We start from the raw sequence: 20,039 nt of genomic DNA, 5'->3' as shown, positions 1-20,039 counted from the left end.
GCTCAAGAGATTATTGTGGCAGAGAGTTTTAATAAAGTGTTAGTCTCAAAAATCAGGATAATTTATTTTGTAAAATATAAATGTTCTCCCAGCACAGGAACTGATGTAAACTCTGCTGTGTGAAGGTAAAGCAGTAAAATTCAAATATATTGTTGCAGCAACAATTGAAAGCACTATAATTCATTTGAAATAAGAACAGTACTCAGCGGTAGTTAATGAAGTTCGAAGGCTATTTGTATAAAAATAGATTAAGAATTCCCTATACAGTCTGATACTATGTTGAAAAATAGACAAATGTTTTCTGTGGCTCACTGCTCGCAGTATATTATATTATAATGTGCTTTAAAATGTTAGTTTCTGTGATCCATATTTTATTCATTATTATATATCAGATGCAATTTAGTTGCTCAAGTTCAAATGTTTTGAGTAAGACTAATTACTTCCCACCTACACAGTGAGCTACAGCAGTACAGCACTGGTCTCTACTGTATTCTATGATACAGAAGGGTATTCAGCAAATACGGTGAATGCAAAATAAAGATTCCACAGCCCTGATTCACAAAAAAACTCTCTAAATGACAAAAATATTTCTAAACCTCTTAAAATATGGAACTGATTTACAAAAATATGAAGCAGCTCTCTTTAAATATTAATGAATCAATTGCTTAAAATGAATTGTTTTGGATTGCATAGTTTTGAATGCTGAGTGAATTGAGGTCCCTGATTATTAAAGGGATATGAAAACCAATTGTTTTCTTAATCAATCAGACAGAGCATCAATGTTAAGCAACTTTCTAATTTACTCCTATTATCAATTTTTCTTTGTTTTTCTACATTTAGCCACCAATCAGCAAGCGCTACTCAGGTTCTGAACCAAAAATAGTCTGGCTCCTAAGTTTACATTCTTGCTATTTCAAATAAAGATGTCAAGAGAATGAAGAAACATTAATAATCGGAGTAAATTAAAAAGTTGCTTAAAATTGCATGCTCTATCTGAATAATGAAGTTTAATTTTCACTAGACTATCCGTTTAAAGATAGTAGTGCATTGCTGATCTTTCAAAAACGATAAGAGAATGAAGCAAACATTGAGGTAAAGTGCGAAGTCCTAGACTTTCACTCATGCTAATATATTACTTTGAACTTGTAATATATATGAGCACAAAAATAAAAGCGCTACTGATTTTCATCACAATAGCACTAATATCTTTACACTTCACTTTGCACTTTACACTAGTTTACACTAATCTAGGCAAACATGAATAGCCCTTTTTAGGAATATCAAAGAAACTGCATTCAAAGCCTACATAATGGCTGTTCCCCATAGGTTTTTGCATACCCAGTCCAAATACTGGAAATTCAGATGTTTCAGAGATATTACTGATGCATCTCAATTAGGCTCTCTAATTTCAAATAAAATAAACAAGAACATATGACTAATGGTTTGAAATGACATTGTTTAGGAAGCTGCAAAACAGCTGTGTTAACTAAGTAGTCTTAAAGGGATAGTAAACCCCAAAATTTTCTTTTATGATTCAGATAGAACATACAATTGTAAACAACTTTCCAATTTAATTATATTATCAAATTGTCTTTATTCTTTTGTTATCCATTGCTGAAGGGACAGCATTGCACTACTGACTATTTAGCCAATCACAAGAGACAAATGTGTGCAGGCACCAATTAGCAGCAGCTCCCACTAGTGTATGATATGTGCATATTCATTTTTTAACAAGGGATACTAAGAGAACGAAACACATTTGAAAATAGAATTTAATTTAAAAGTGTTTTAAAATAACATGCTCTATCTGAATCATGCAAGTTTAATTTTGACTTTCCTATCCCTTTAATGTGCTAAATCATAAAAGATTAGAATCTAGGTTTATGTGTTTATACTCTACTAAAGGGTTAAACAAAAAGGCAAAGTCACACACTTGCCAAAGATCCTACAACTGTCATATAATTATGAGTTGCAACAATGTAGATACTCCCTTCACCATCTTTATCTTTTCATGGATCTGCAGGTGAACTCTCTAGGTGCACAACTTTACCTATGCCTTTAACCCATAAAATAGCAATAATTAAAAAAAACACAATCATAAAAAACTAAAACCTATTCTTAATCCAAACTATTAAACTATCCTAACCAAATACATCATCCCCTTAAAGTTCCTGTTCTGAGCTCTATATAATACACATACTGTATATACATACTTTCCTGATACATAAAATCACACACTATATAGAACTCTCACAACAGACACATGGGTTGACATTCTGTAAATAGATAGATAGATGATAGATAGATAGATAGATAGATAGATAGATAGATAGATAGATAGGCAGACAGACATACAAGGAGTTTAATGACACACAGCATTTATGAATGTTGTTGCTTTTCCTAATCATATTTCAGAATTTCAGCTTCTTAAAAACAGCTACTATGTTGTCCCTCTTTTTTTCTCTCATTATATGTCAGTACCCCCCCCCCCCACACACACACACACACACACTCTTAAGCACATCTGAGCATTGTGGGAAGAAAGTAAGAGTCTCAGTTTTTCTTACAAGGAATAATAGTTGAAACACATGGATGAATCATTAGTTGCCATTACGTCCTCAAGTGGAAAAGAATGAAGGAAAGAGGGGATGTTAATTGTTTTTTAATACACCAGAAAATTTACCACGTCCCAATAACAAAGTAAAGGTGTGGGCAATAAATGAGGGTGACAGTGGGACAAACGTTTACAGGTTATGAAACGCATGTGAAATTAAGAATACATGATTACACATTAAAACATTTTGTAATTAATGACATCTTATTGAAGTTATATTATTGTAAGCCACAGCAGGATGTACATTTATTGATACTGGTGTTAAAATGAGAAATTAACTGATTTACTATATAAAAGAGTATATACATTTTGTTAGATAGAAATTAACTAAAATTATTTATACAACTAAATATGCACTGTTAGAGAATGTAGAAATATAAATTATATCTAATGCATTTAAAAATGTATCTGTCCTCTTGTGAGTTTATTTAGATTTTTTTTTTCATTAATAGGGTTACAGTTTTCTTAGACTGGATAACTTGTTAGCATAAGTCATTTGAAACATAAGTGAAAATAAAAGTTTGATGGAAATAATATAAATATATATTTTTACTTTATTTAGGTAACAGCAGTTGGAGGAAAACTGGCTTATACAATTTCCTATGATGCAACTGGAAGAGATAACACAGTGGAGTCAACAAGACACCCAAATATCATTTTTGAGGTACAATATACCAATTTCAGTAGCTATATATGAACATATATATGTGGTAGAAAAAATATTGTATTCCTTCCATATTTGGCATACTGTACATGCAAGTCTTTTCTGGATCATATGGATTTATAAAGAAAGGTAAATATGACATTCTAGTTAAAATGCAATTGATTGTAGTATAGGTTAGCATGTATAATACATCTACTTAAATAGACAGGCACCAACCCCACAGGTCTGGTCAATATAACTTTAAATGTTGAAGAGGTAACATTTTAAAGCACAACTCTGACTTAATAATAAATATATGAGGAATGACCAGTTTATTAATTACACTTACCTAGTGTAGGGTGTACCTTGAGCAGCAGGGAGATTCTTCTCAAGGGTTAATGGTGGGTTCCTTTAAGTGTTGAGTTGATTGTATTTGGAGGTCATGTCAAGGATACCCTGAGAGTAAACTGTGAAGAGGTAACATTTGAAAGCACAACTCTGACTTCAAAATAAATACATGCAGAATGACCAGTTTTTGTTAATTACACCTACCTAGTGTAGGGTGCATCTTGAGCAGCAGGGAGATTGTTCTGAGGGAGTAATGTAGGGGTCCCTTAAGTGTTGAGTTGATTGTACTTGGAGGTTATGTGGAGGATACTATGGGTATTAATAGACGGCTAGATTTCAAGTTGTGCGTTACGGTTTTAATGCTGAAACATTGGCCATTTCAACGTAAAAACAGTACTGCAGCCATTACGAGTCATGTCGGTATAGCTATACCGCAAGCATTTTAGCCTGTAACGCAACGTCAATCCCGCGCTCAAAAAAATGACGTTTTTGCTAGGGATTTTCATAGCGCCGGTATTACAGGTTGTGTGGTGAGGCTAAAATACTTGTGTTACAGCCTATACCGACACAATACATTCCGCCATCTGAGAGCAGTTAGTTATGGATTTTGTGTAACAAAAATGTTTCACAAAACTCATAACTAAAGTGTTACAAAGTACACAAACACCAATAAACTACATATTAACCCTTAAATTGAGGCCCTCCCACATCCCAAACACTATTTAAAACTTATTATCCCTAATCTGCCGCTCTCGCACATCCCCGCAACTATAATAAAGTCATTAATCCCTATTCCGCTGCTCCCCGACACCGCCGCCACTAACTAAACCTATTAACCCCTAAACTGCCAACCCCCACATTGCCACTACTATATAAACCTAATAACCCCTAAACCGCCAACCCCCACATTGCCAGTAATAAATTAAACTATTAACCCCTAAACCTATCACCCTCTAACTTTATATTAAAATTACAATATCCCTATCTTAAAATAAATAAAAACTTACCTGTGAAATAAAAAAATCAATCAACCTAACCGAACTATTATTCTAAACTATTATACTAAAATTAAAATAACTTCCAATTAAAAAAACTATATTAGGTGGCGGAGCTGGCAGCAAGAGCAACGAGACGCACATCAAGGAGGCTCCTGACCTTATTTTATTTTATTTACATTTACTCAATTTTTCCTTTGGAAAAACTGACAGTTTCATACTGAACTATCACTGGGCATCTTAGGGGCTCATGTAATACACCCGGTTGGAATGGATAAAGTGCCTATATTTGGGTATTACGGTCTGCAAAAATCTAACTTGCCGCCATTTCTCCTAATTATGGAAGGGGATCTCTATGCCACAATACTGACCCTAATCGCTAGCCATGGGCTGCAGATCCTTAGCAGATTTGATGGTCTACTGGCCAAGATTGAAGCTGGACGCATGCAAGTGAGCCATACTCTGATTGAAGGGGAGGGAGAGATGACTTCTGAATTAAGGCCCGGAGCGGTACAACTGAAAGCTGAGGACCTGTCCACCGAACCCGTTCTCTATGAGAAGCAGCTATTACAGAACGGTAACATGGGAGATCCTGGTGACGGCGGTGGATCATCGACCCCTCTGTGCGGCTACTTACCAACTCCTGTAACTAACGCCTGTGTGGCTGGAGAACTCCCCATCAGTGGATGCGGTCGGGTGAGAGTTGCCTGCTACCGCTGGCTCAGCTGTAGCTGGGAAGGCGGCCATCTTCCTTCAGTATGGCCCTGCTGCCACGTGTGAATTGCTGTTGGCCGTCTGTCACTGTGTCGCCCCGGGGATATGCAAGAACTGGGACATTGTGGTAAGCTGCATGGGGACTGTGCTCATGATTGGCGCCTATCGCATGGTGCGTGAAGATTCTCAGCTCCCTAGCACCATCATGAGAACCGGAGTGGGGTAATGGTATACAGACAGCAATGGACTCTAGATGCCCAGGACTACAAAATCACCTGGCCTACCATATATGCTGACTTCATATAGGCTCTAGATTTGTCAAATATCTTTATAACAACTGGGTTGGTGGCTCTTCGTTTATGAGGATCATTGTCTGATACTGTGTAGATTTAAGCCTGAACCCTACATGTTTCTAATATGTATAGAACTGAAGACGATTACCTAGTTATTAGTTGACTATCCATGTTGCCACTATTACTGTTTTACTAATATTTTATAACGTATTACAAATTGTTGCTGCCCTTTAGTACCCCATTTCCTGTAGGGTGCTTTCTGTTTTAAATGTATGGGTTATCCTCTTTTTTTCTTTTTCTTTTTTTCACCTCATCATTGAAGTTTGTCCACATGCTTGCTAGTTGGGGGATGTACCTGTGTTATGCAATACTGTTATGAGTGCTTCACCTCTTCTTTGCTAGACCCAGACAAAATAGGAATGTATGACTGAGGGAGATGATTGTAATCCCACAGTTTCAACTTAAGTCAGGTCCCACTGCGCATAGCTGTGAGTTTAACCTAACTAATACCTGCTCTTTTGATAGTTTCAGCCTGTTGGTAGGTTATTATTGGCTCCATGTTGAAAAATATTCACTATATGTAACTAGTTTTCCCAACATTTATATAGTCTGCATACTGAATAGTAGGGCCCTGAGCATGATTGAATATGCGGAGTGTTGTACTATAACCTATACTGTTATATTACTTTAGGTCTCTATTCCTTGCTATAGCCTTCCTGATAACAGCTACCTGTTCTTAACTAAGTGGATGACTTCTAGCATGAATGTGTCACAGTCGGATTCTCTCATGGCTGGCTAGGGTGTGAGTCTATGCAGCGTACCCCATTATCTAGCAAAGCACTATCTGTTATGTGGATGCACATTAATCTTGTCGGCTGGGAATGCCTATAATAATAGAATATCTGTTTGAGTCAAATCCCACTACAAAATAAGGCTGCTTTCCCATATCTTATATACTAGGAAATAGCATTTTGCCTCTGTTGGGGTTGTGCATGGATGTGCTTGTGGCTGTAGAGTGTTTATTCCCCACAATCTCCCTAGTTCATTAGAGCAATGTACCAACTGTTGTAGACCCTGGCCTGCCTTGTATAGATTTATGTAGGATGTTGCATCACGAAATTGCGAATGTCTGATTCGAGTGCATGCAACGTGCTTATTACTCTCAATGTCACTTAACCACTACAGCACTATAGCAGGTATTATAGATCCTAACTAGTGTGGGAAAGACTATTATTGAAAACCATATGTTTTTACATGTGTCAAATATCTCTCTCACAGTCATTTTGCTGACTGCAGTAATTCCACAGCTACTTAGCTATATTACAAGCGCTGGAGCTTTACTATGTTCAGTTGCAGTGCGAGCTGACTGCGATCGTAGTGAACTACCTATTCATCTCAACAATCAGTTTGGGTGGCTGTGTCCTGTAGTGAGTTTAACTAGTTAATTCTTCTGTGAGACCTGATGTTGAGTTATTATGTTAATACTCTATTTCTCTCTTAGTGAATTTAGGGCTGTTTAACGTGTTAGATAAGTTAACTAGCAATTGAAAAATATGATATGGCTTGCCGGCCTCCGCCCCCCCCCCCCCACTCTTGTGCGGTTAGGGATGAGTCCTCTCTCCTCCGCATATTTTTTTGACAGAGTGTAGTAGTCTCTGTCCAACCCGTAGAGCCAAGACCCTGTTTTTCCCATGAATCTATGTAAAATGGCTCTCGGGGTTTCAATGCAGGAAATCAAAGCTTGTTTATGACTTCCTGCTCCCCTATAGTGTATCTATGATAATAGTCTTAATTATGTCTATACTTTTATAACTGCTCAGTGTTGATAGGTAACTTGGTTTATATTTCTTTACCTTGCTATTGGGTGTTTACTCCAGAATTTGAATTAACCCTGTAAACGCTGAAACAACAACTGTCTACTATTATCTTCATTAACATGTCCTCAATTGCTCTGTTAGGTTTCGGTCCCCTGATAGGACCTGTTTGTCTGAGGACACTGCGTACCTACAAGATCTAAAACTGAGGTGCCTAAATTGTCATGTCATGTCAGTTCAATGTGTAATGTGAAGTGTAACCTGTTGATGAGACTGTTGTGTATTTGCTATTTTAACCTCAATAAAAAAATAAATTAAAAAATATATATATATATATATTACATATTAAAAAAAACTAACACTACTACAAAAATTTAAGTCTAAAATTCCAAAAAATAACAAGCACTAAATTACGAGAAATAACAAACAAAATTATCAAAAATAAAAACAATTACACCTAATCTAATAGCCCTATAAAAATAAAAAAGACCCCCCAAAATAAAAACAACCCTAGCCTACAATAAACATTGCCCTAAAGAAATCAGATATTTTACCTTTAAAAAAATAAAAAGTACAGTACAGTAAAATCCATCACCCAACCAACCCCCCAAAATAAAAAACCCATTTAACAAAAACCTTAGCTACCCATTGCCCTGAAAAGAGCATTTGTATGGGTATTGCCCTTAAAAGGGCATTCAGCTCTTTTAAAAAAAGCCCAAACCCTAATCTAAAAAATAAAACACACCCAAAAATGTTACACCAACCCCCGAAGATCCACTTACAGTTTCTGAAGTCTGGACATCCAGGCGGCGAGAAGTCTTCATCCAGGCAGCATCTATCTTTTGAAATGGCGTCCCTTGCATTCCTATTGGCTGATTTAATTCTTGAAATTTAAATCAGCCAATAGGATGAGAGCTACTGAAATCCTATTGGCTGTTCAAATTAGCCAATAGGATGAGTGCTACTGAAATTCTATTGGCTATTCAAATCAGCCAATAGAATTTCAGTAGCTCTCATCCTATTTGCTGATTTGAACATCCAATAGGATTTCAGTAGCTCTCATCCTATTGCCTGATTTGAATTTCAAGAATTAAATCAGCCAATAGGAATGCTAGGGACGCTATTTTGAAATGGCTCCCTTGCATTGAAGATTCAGTGTACGGCAGCGACTGAATGTCTTCAAGGATGGATCCGCTCCGTGCCACCGGGATGAAGATAGAAGATGCCACTGGGATGAAGATATAAGATGCCGCCTGGATGAAGATAGAAGATGCCGCCTGGATGAAGACTTCTCGCCGCCTGGATGTCCGGATTTCAGAAACTATAAGTGGACCTTCGGAGGCTAGTTTTATGGGGTTTTTTTTATTTTTTTGGGTGGGATTTTTTTTTAGATTAGGGTTTGTGCTTTTTTTAAAAGAGCTGAATGCCCTTTTCAGGGCAATGTAAAAGATCTGAATGCCCTTTTAAGGGCAATCCCCATATAAATGCCCTTTTCAGGGCAATGGGTAGCTTAGGTTTTTGTTAGAGTTAGGTTTTTTATATTGGGGGGTTGGTTGGTGGTGGGTTTTACTGTTGGGGGGTCTTTGTTTTTTTAAGGTAAAAGAGCTGATTTCTTTAGGGCAATGCCCTACAAAAGGCCCTTTTAAGGGCTATTGGTAGTTTATTGTAGGCTAGGGGTGTTTTTATTTTAAGGGGTCTTTTTATTTTTATAGGGCTATTAGATTAGGTGTAATTGTTTTTATTTTTGATCATTTTTGTAATTTAGTATTTTTTATTTTTTGTAATTTTAGATTTAAAGTTTTGTAGTAGCGTTAGTTTTTTTGTATGTGTAATTTAGTTTTTTTAATTGGTAGTTTTTTTAGTTTTATTATAATAGTTTAGTATAATAGTTATGTTAGGTTAATTGTTAGTTTAAACTTAGGTTTTTTTAATTTCACAGGTAAGTAAGATAGGGATATTGTAATTTTTATATAATGTTAGGGGGTTGTTAGGTTTAGGGGTTAATAGTTTAATTTAGTTTTTTTTATGTGGGGGCTGGTGGTTTAGGGGTTAATAGATATATTTAGTGGTGGTGATGTGGGAGGTCAGAGGTTTAGGGGTTAATAACTGTATTTAGTGGCGGCGATGTCAGGGAGCGGCGGGATAGGGGTTAATAGCTTTATTATAGTGTCGGCGATGTTGGGGTGCGGGAAATAGGGGTTAATAATTTTATTATAGTGGTGGCGATGTCGGGGAGTGGCGGAATAGGGGTTAATAACTTTTATTAGTGGTGGCAATGTTGGGAGCGGCAGATTAGGGGTTAATAACTTGTATGTAGGTGTCAGAGATGTCAGGCGGCAGATTAGGGCTGTTTAGACTAGGGGTTTAAGTGAGGGTGTTAGGTTTAAACGTAACTTTTTCCCATAGACATCAATGGGGCTGCGTATACGGAACTTTTCATTCAGCGCTTAAGGTGTTATTTTTTTTAACACTCTCTCCCCATTGATGTCTATGGGGAAAGTGTGCACGAGCACGTATTCTCAGCCCTTGGATTTTGTGTGGTACGGAGCTTATCGCCACCATATCGCACGCACAAGGAGGCTTTTCAGAAACTTGTTATGGCAGCGCTATGGGGGGTGAATTAACGCAACTTTTGTTGAGTTCGTTTCGCACTCTCTATAGCGCAAAACTCATAATCTAGGCGAGAATTTGCACAGTAAGTGTCACAAAGACACTGTTCATTGGGTAAAAGAAATTTTGCTAGATGTTTCAAAGCTGTGGTTTCTTAGTGGGCTGGAGTAATGTAGTGGGGATACGGTTAATGTCACTAGAGTTTATTGGTTTGGGTGAAGTTGTACTTATTGTTTATTACTGTGAGTGAATGAGGGAGATCATAGGTTTCCCCCAATGTATTTTAAAGAACTATAATACAGGTCCCGGTGCTAACTCATGGTAGTGGTTCATGTCTTTTTAATCTGTCCATATCTTTAGCCTTCATTCTGGCTAATTGTAAAGCTAGATGAATTTGTACCATCTTAGCAAAATCTCACAATAAAGATGATCAGGATTGAGAAGCTGTTGCCAACAGTATTTTGCCACCCCTTTTATAAAATTACTTTTGTTAGTTTGAATTGTATGTTTGACATTAAACTATTTCTACCGCAAAGTGCTAATTTTTCAAGATGTATTATCCACAGACATAGTACCCTAGACTGGCACAAAGTTGTGTGGTGGTAATTGGTACCAGGATATTAAAACAAAATGGGTCATCCACTTTTTTAAATAATATTTTTAGAAGACAAATAATAAGGGCATGACAAATTAACAATTGCCTACAAGCTACAAAAGTATTAAACAACCTTCAAGAAAATACCAGAAGCTACAACATCCAGTCCAATTTATACAGGGCAACTCTAGCTTAAATAAACCCAGGTTAAGAAATACTACTGACTAAACATAGTAAAACAGATAATATGTCCCAAGAAGAATGCACAATAATGATAATATACTCAGCCAGTTCTCTCTCTAAGATCAGTTGCTTCCAGGAGGTGAGGAAGGAAAAGAATGTGTATAGTTTCTGTTCACCCCCATTTTATACTTAATTTACTTAAGGTGGGCCCTACCATACACCAATCACAGGCTGCATGGGAGTGTCCTTCTTAGACAAAGACTAGGCCAAAGCCTATTCTATAATTTTTACATATGTTTGTTTAATCATAGTATAGTTTAAGAATTAACTACTTGAATATTATAGGGATAAATTATCTGGGTTTATGACAACACAATCTGATGTGATGACACTTTTTAAAAAGCAAATCAGGCTGGTCCTGAAAGCTATAGACCTGTATGAATCAGTTGATGTGATACAATAAGATTTTGTAAAGACTTTTTATACAGTTCTACATGATACATTATTGTACAAAATTAAGGAACTTGGAATAACTGAAAATGTCAGTTGAATAAAATACAGGGAGCAAAGAATAGCAGTAAATGGATCATACCTAGATTGGACAAACGTAATTAGTGGGGTCTCCCAAGAATCAATTTTAAACTCTGTATAAATGACTTGGAGGGAGGATTAAATAGCAAGATCTCTATTTTTGCATAATACAAAGATGTGTAAGGTGATTAGGCCATGTTTTGCAATGGGTGTCATAAACATTGGAACAATGGGCTGGGAAATGGCAAAGGAGATTTAATACTAGTAAATATAAGGTTCTACATTTGTGAAGTAAAAATATGCAGGCTACCTTTAATTTAAATGGTACAAGACTTCACAAAAGAGAGGAGGAAAGAGATTTAAGTATACTTACAGACAAGCTAACAAACTAAGAATGAGTGTGCAATGCAAGGCAGCAGCTTCTGAGGCTAATAAGATATAGCATTTATTAACCCATTAATGACCACAGCACTTTTCCATTTTCTGTCCGTTTGGGAACAAGGCTATTTTTACATTTCTTCTGTGTTTGTGTTTAGCTGTAATTTTCCTCTTACTCATTTATTGTACCCACACATATTATATACCGTTTTTCTCGCCATTAAATGGACTTTCTAAAGATACCATTATTTTCATCATATCTTATAATTTACTATAAAAAAAATTATAAAATATGAGGAAAAAATTAAAAAAAACGCACTTTTTCTAACTTTGACCCCCAAAATCTGTTACACATCTACAACCACCAAAAAACACTGTGCTAAATAGTTTCTAAATTTTGTCCTGAGTTTAGAAATACCCAATGTTTACATGTTCTTTGCTTTTTTTGTAAGTTATAGGGCCATAAATACAAGTAGCACTTTGCTATTTCCAAACCATTATTTTTCAAAATTAGCACTACACGTGTATTATGCCCAGCAGTGAAGGGGTTAATTATGGAGCATGTAGGGAGCTTTTAGGGATACTTTTAGCTTTAGTGTAGTGTAGTAGACAACCCCAAGTATTGATCTAGGCCAATTTTGGTATATTTCATGCCACCATTTCACCGCCAAATGCAATCAAATTAAAAAAAAACGTTAAATTTTTCACATTTACAAACGGCTTGTGCAATTATGGCACAAATGGTTGTAAATGCTTCTCTGGGATCCCCTTTGTTCAGAAATAGCAGACATATATGGCTTTGGCGTTGCTTTTTGGTAATTAGAAGGCCGCCAAATGCCGCTGCATTTCACACGTGTATTATGGCTAGCAGTGAAGGGGTTAATTATGTAGCTTGCAGGGTTAATTTTAGCTTTAGTGTAGAGCTCAGCCTCCCACCTGAAACATGAGACCCCCTGATCCCTCCCAAACAGCTCTCTTCCCTCCCCCACCACACAATTGTCCCCGCCATCTTAAGTACTGGCAGAAACTCTGCCAGTACTAAAATAAAAGCTATATTTGGGCTTTTTTTAGGTTTTTTTTGGCATATTTACATATGCTGCTGTGTAGAATCCCCCCTTAGTCCCCAACCTCACTGATCCCCCACCAAACAGCTCTCTAACCCTCCCCCTCTGCCTTAATGGGCGCCATCTTGGGTACTGGCAGCTGTCTGCCAGTACCCAGTTTAGCAACAAATGTGCCTTTTTTTTAAAAAAAATGCCCTTTTCTGTAGTGTAGCTTCCCCCCCCCCCAAGACCAACCCCCCACCCCTTCCTGATCCCTTAGCTGTTTATTTCTAACTTTAAAAACTTTTTTTTTTTAACTTTTAACAGTTTTATTTTTCTGTAGTGTAGCGGTTCCCTCCCGCTCCCGCCCCGTGCACGCGCCCGCCTGCCGCCCCCCGTGCACACGCGCGCGCGCTCCCGTGCACGCTCCCATCTGTTCCGCCCCCGATCCCGCCCCCCTTCCCTCCACTCGGCACATCGATGGCCGCCCACCCGCCTCCCAGACTTGCTCCCACCCACCAACTATACCGGCCACCGATGTCCGGTGCAGAGAGGGCCACAGAGTGGCTCTCTCTGCATCGGATGGCCAAAGGGGGTTATTGAAGGATGCCTCGATATCAAGGCATCACTGCAATAACCGGAAAGCAGCTGGAAGCGAGCAGGATCGCTTCCAGCTGCTTTCCAGACCAAGGACATACGCCACACGTCCTCGGTCATTAACTGTATTTTTTTGAGGACGTGTGGTGTACATCCTTGGTCATTAAGGGGTTAAAAGAGGCATTGATACAAGGCAGGAAAGCATAATTCTGTATATAAAGTCCTGGTAAGATCTTAACTTAAATATGGAGTGCAGTTCTAGGGACTAATTTTAAAAAAAAAGACCTTGCAGAATTAAAGTTCAGAGAATGATGACAAAACTAATATGGGAAATGAAGGATTTTGACTATGAGGGAGGTTAGAAAAATTGTGTTTGCTTTCTCTAAAAAAAAAGGCACTTAAGTGATATCATTATTTTATATAAATATATTTAAGGCCCATATACAGAGTTAATAGCAGAATTTCTGTTTATTTCAAGGCAATTGTTTTTGACAACAGGTCACTATTTGAGGCTAGAAGAAAGCAAATGTAAACTTCAGCAACATTAAATGTATTTTCACCATAAGAGAAATCAAATCATGGAACTCATTGCCTAAGGAGGTAGTTACTGCCAATACCTTAGATAAATTTAAAAATGGCTTAGATAAATTTCTGTCTAGAAACAAAATTTAGGGAATTGATTGCCTGTGTTAAGTGTGTTGGGTTGACTTTCAAATTGTATTAATGTAGTTCAATTGCCAGATTTTTTTTTATTGTAAATCAAGTAGGATGTGTATAAGTTGAACTTAATAGACTCCTTTCTTCTTTAAACCTCACCTATTATGTTACTATGTAACTTATCAATATGGTGCATTATGTGGACACTGCAGGCCAAAAGGGTACATAAAACTAATCTACATGTAATTGGACAATCCTGGCATTGAACTATGATGTACTATACTGCTAGAATCGTCAAATCTCAGATGGATGAACTTTAGACATGAATGTAATAATTGGATGAGTATAGTGTTGTTATATAGTACTTAGACATTCAACACATGCTGTGACTCCTCTGGTATTACATAATTTGTTGATGGACTGTGCCCCACACAATGATTCCAACTCAAGAATGCAGAACTTGGAAATCACCCAACTGTTGATTGACAGAACTTAGTGACTTGTCCTTTGGGGTGGTGCTTACTAAGGGTGCAGCCTCTTGAAGTTCACTTGTGCATAATGCAACAGAGACATTTCTTGATTGATATCAGTCTGATCTCATCTAGAAAGACATTCTAGTGTCTGAAATACTTAGCAGTTCTTTAATTTAGAGCTTTGTACAGCTAAAATAGACATGTTTCCATTTATTTCATTAATAAAATCATAATCACAATAAATTAAAACATTTCTTGCAAGCACATCATTTAAAACATAAACAGTAATACATTTCTTCATTAATAACAAACATTCAGTGTTCCATACAAAACACCAATAAACACATCTGTCTTTGTTTTACTCTAACTGCTCCACGCAAAATTAAATTAACTGGGTCCTTGTCAAACCTATGATCATCCTGAAAAGATTTTTCATATAGTCTTAGCATCTTTACAACTTCACAAAACATGCCTTAAAGGGACAGTCAACACTTACTTTAACATGTTTTTATATTGAAAATAACAAAACGGAGGTCCGCCTACACTATACCCCTCCTGCCTTGCCGCCTTGCTTCTGTCCTAATCAGCGGCGCTAACTACTCTAATACCCAGTAAATATGGATGCCGGACTCCCCCCACCATTACGTAGCTGCCTTCTTCTTCAACTGATAAGCAAATCAGAATCCAGGCATCGGACAGAAATTGCAAGCGCAAAGGAGATAAGGTGTCAAAGCTTACTTATACCAGATGCTCTCCGGTTAGAAGACCCCTCATCTAGGCATGCAGGCAACCAAAAGTGAACCGCTCTACCGGCTCAATATTTCTTTACACATAACTTGTGTTGCAACTCTAACTCCTTTTCCTTTATATAAAAAAAATGTCCAAAGAGAGTATTAAAATAATATTTATAACTGATAAAACATGATTGATAAAAACAATATTTCATATTTATAATAAATTAATTTAATATTTTTGAAAAATTATAATACAATATAAATACCATCAATACATTAGATACACTCAAATTTATATCAAAAGTTTATAAACTTTCTCTAAAAAATGTTTTAAACGTTAATAAAAAACACACAATATCTAGAAGAAACAATCAATATTAAATTCTATCTTTAGTCCATTTGTGTACAGCTTACCAAAAATCTACAAATCCCTTATAGATCCTCGAGTAAGATCTATTATTTCTGGAATAAGCTCCCTGACGGCAAACCATTTCCAATATATAGATTCCATTTTACAAAATTATGTTATCACACTACCTTCATACTTAAAAAACTGTCAAAGGAGTGAAGAAAGTCTAAGGGAATGTTTCCATTCTATGAATCAGAACAAAAAGAATTTGTCTTTAAGATTAGCCCATTAAGAATACATTTTCTAGATTTAGAGATATATGTGGAAGAGGGTATGGTGTCAACTCATAATTTTTTCAAACAAGTGGATGTGAATAATTACATTCACAGTACGAGTTTCCACCACACCAAATGTAAAGAAAACATCCTGTAGGGCCAAATTACATGGATCAAGAAGAATTGTTATAGGGATGAAGACTTTGATATGCAATTGCTAATATTAAAATAAAAGTTTCTTGATAGGGGATATAATAATGAAAGAGTTGAAAATAATCAGAGAAGAAATAAAAAATATAAATAGGGAAAATGTATTAGTAAGAAAAAAGGAGAGAAAAACAATGGAGAATGATAACCATAAACTATTCATTCCATTCATCACTCAGTACAGCCAAAACAAATTCTTAATTCAGAATATTGTTAATAAGCACTGTCCCCTAAGGAACTAAAGGGCTCCTATAATAATAATAAAAAAAGTAAAGAGAAAGACCTAAGAGGGAATTATATAAGAGGGTTTTTTCCCCCAGCTATTCCTGTTAAATCTCATGTCACAGGAAAGTCTTATCCCATAAGCGATATAATTAGATGTGGAGATAAAATATAGTCTATCTGATCCAATGCAAATGAGGCAAACAATAAATGAGGGAGTCAGAGAGCATATATTATCTATTGACAACCCAGATATAGAAAGAAACAAAGATCTTACAGTTCCGAGAAATTTTTCTTCATTATAACCAAACAGATGTGAAATGTTTTTATTATGTAGGGATAGTTAAATTAAATATAAATTTGAGGGGAGGTAATATTTATAACAAACTACTAAAACTAGAAGGTAAATAAAAATGAGTTAAAGACCCTTAGACCTAATAGACTAAATCAAGATTTGGATATCAATTGTTTCTTCTAGATATTGTGTGTTTTTTATTAAAGTTATGATCTTTGAAAGGGAATTTTACATTTAAAAGAAGTTTATATATCTTTGAAATAAATTTGAATGTATCTTATGTCTCAATGGTATTTATATCTTAATTGGTTATAAATAATTAAAAAAAATATATATTAAATGAAATTTATTATAAATATTAAATATTGTTTTCATCTATATTTTTTTATTAGTTATAAATATTATTGTAATATTCTATGTTTATATATATATATATATATATATATATATATATATATATATATACTAAATCTATATTATGTATATAAATCAATTTATATTTACACACAAATTGTTAGTCCTCTCTTTTATATGGTTTGTTTCAGTCCACCTTAAAAATCCCTAAGGATATTAAGACTAAGAAAGAAGATTATATGATTCCACCTTAACTGCTCTATATAAATATCAGAACTAGGCATTAGGAGTTAGTATTTGAAAAAGACTGTATTACTCATTTAGAATATTGCTTTTCTGTGCAAATTCAGCTCATATTTTAGCGCAATCTTAGTGTTTGTGTTGTTTCAGCTCAGGAAGCCTCTATATGCTGGGGGACGGGGACTTCCTTCCAGGTCCCCATGACTATCTTTGGAAGTCCTTTCCTCCCTAGCACAGCACTCGAAACAGCTCCACACACAAGCCTCTTCTCCCTCCACTTCAGTCTACTCCAGGTGGAAGTGCCTCTCTAACCTCTGATTAGCAGGCCATTGCTGCATGGCATTCTGAAACTTGTAGTTACCAGCTGACATGATGCAGCCTAGAGAGGACCCAGCTGCATCAGACTATTTTAATGCAACAGTCAATGCGGAGCCCCATTAAGGCCCCAAAGCGAAATGACAGCACCCTGTAAGGACCTGGGCCATTAACTGGAGTTACCCCTTTCACCCCCTCATAGTGGCCCTGATAACCACCATCTAATACTTTAACTCTTTTCAATCTTCACAATAAACCAGGATGACATTAAAGATTCAGCCCTCTTATTATCTGTTGCACAAAAATCAAGCTATATAACACACCAGTAGCTGCATACTGCACCATACACCCAGCAACGCACTCTCTCACATTTATTCTTATACACATATACTTAACTATAAAAAAACTATCAGTATCAGGAAAACATTTTCCTTTCTGATTTGACATGATCAGTAGCAGAAAACTATTATACAACAAAGTTAGAATCAGCCTTTACAACAATACTTTAACATTTTTCCTTCAAAACTCTAATTAATGAAGGGCCAGAAATATTTTTTCATCTTCGCTTTCTCAAACATTCTGCCAACTTTCACCCACTTTCAAATTATTATTGAGCTCAATAGCAAACACTTCAACAGCTCCCTTCTTTACTGCCCCACTACTCAACTCCAGTTCTGTCCATTTATCAAAAATGTTCATGGTGTATGTATTCTAAGCTTTATCCCCATTTTAAATAAAAAAACATTCAATTTGAACTTTTCTTCTTCTCAAACCAGTTTGTGAATCACTTACCACTGTAAAATCAGTCATATAGCTTAAAACATTCACACTTCCTGGCCCTTCCACATTTTTAAGAATCTTTTGAAACATAATTTTAACTTTATTTTTTTACAAAGTTTTTATTTTTACAAAAGGTCAATCACAAACACAAAAAACAGCAGGCAAAAGATATATGTACCTCATAAGAGCTAACATAAAAATTTGTAAATTAAAAACAAAAAAATCAACAAAACATTACAAACTATATCATGATATAAAAAAATATAAATAAAGAAAAAAGTGAGAGTAAAAATTGGATTATGGTGGCACAGAAAACCTAAAACATTTTTTGTTAAATACATTTTAAAAATTCTACAAAAATGTGTCAAAAAAACATAGGGTTAGATTACAAGAGAGGCGCAAACGTGTCTGCGCAAGCGATATCATCTTTTTGCGAGTAGTTTTAATTGTGCTGATATTTCAAGAAATCGCTTCAATCCTTACCACAATCTCAGAGCTGTGGTTGATTGTTTTCCAAAACCACAAAGTGTCACAAAAATACATTACAAAGTACAGTTACTTTCATAATAACACCATCTAATAAAAAATATTTAAAAAAAATATTGCACAAAAAAGTTATAAGGGCTCAAAGATATGAGGTCTCAGGTGTAAGAAAAACAAAGGCAGGCAAAAGGCTTTAACATAGAGATACATACAGATACATTGCTAAATATGTATTTCTGTGTATATAGATATGTTTAACTATGTATTTACTGTAACTATTTCACATTCCAATGTTCTGCACATAGCACAATATGTTCTATGTATTTTTAAATAGATATCCATATATATATATATATATATATATATATATATATATATATATAAATCATCTGCTGTATATACAGTATATAGGTATAAATATATATTTGTTTAAAAAACACATCAGATATATGTAGAAATATTTAATTATGATCAAATAGAACATAATAGACCATAATATACTTGAGAGTTTCTGTCATATGAATTATTTCCCTTCTGTCCTTTAAGCTAAAAATATTAAGGTCACAAACATTTCCTGGTACAACCCAGTTCTGCTACAGAGCAAAGTTAACCCCCAAGGTATAACTGAGGGACTTATTTGGAAATATGATACTCCCAGAGGCTACAATTATGTGAAAAGGGGAGCCTACTAGCTTTCTTTTTGGTGAAATTACACCACTTTTCTGGCTAATAGTAGGATTTGTCAGGGGTGTGTCTCACCAGTATCCTTTGGCAATCAAAAAAGGAAAAAGGGGCACAAATTATTAAAAAGTGATTAATATTGGCCTATACAAAGATTCTTTTTCAAGTATTAGCATTTCTGTGCACCAAAATCCAATTTTTTTATCTCACTATTTTCTTTTTGTTAAAGGGACAGTCTAGTAAAAAATAAAAGTTAATGATTCAGATAGGGTATGTAATTTTAAACATATTTCCAATTTACTTTTATCATCAATTTGGCTTTGTTCTCTTGGTATCCTTAGCTGAAACCTAAACCTAGTTATGCTCATATGCTTATTTCTTAGCCCTTGAAGGCTGCCTCTTATCTGAATGCATTTTTACATTTTTTCACAACTAGAGGGCGTTAGTTCACGTGTGACATATAGATAACATTGTGCTCATGCCCGTGGAGTTACCTAGGAGTTAGCACTGATTGGCTAAAATGCAAGTCTTTTAAAAGAACAGAAATAAGAGGGCAGTCTACAGAGGCTTAGATACAAGGGGGGCAAATTATCAAGCTCCGAATGCATGGCTCGCC

General features: G+C 35.7%; 1 protein-coding gene across 6 annotated transcripts in view; it reads left to right on the top strand.

The window, feature by feature from the left end:
* Positions 1 to 20,039, top strand: part of LAMA2 (laminin subunit alpha 2) — a 1,406,020-nt gene that overhangs the window by 678,079 nt on the left and 707,902 nt on the right. For all 6 annotated transcript variants that reach the window (XM_053710700.1, XM_053710701.1, XM_053710696.1 and 3 more), the window contains exon 13: positions 3,177 to 3,278. In XM_053710700.1, the coding sequence (XP_053566675.1) occupies positions 3,177 to 3,278 (102 nt within the window). The remainder of the gene's footprint in view (positions 1 to 3,176; positions 3,279 to 20,039) is intronic.

Source organism: Bombina bombina, chromosome 4 (genome assembly GCF_027579735.1).
Source record: "Bombina bombina isolate aBomBom1 chromosome 4, aBomBom1.pri, whole genome shotgun sequence".
Classification (NCBI taxonomy): domain Eukaryota; kingdom Metazoa; phylum Chordata; class Amphibia; order Anura; family Bombinatoridae; genus Bombina; species Bombina bombina.
This window is presented reverse-complemented; position numbering and strand designations above follow the sequence as displayed.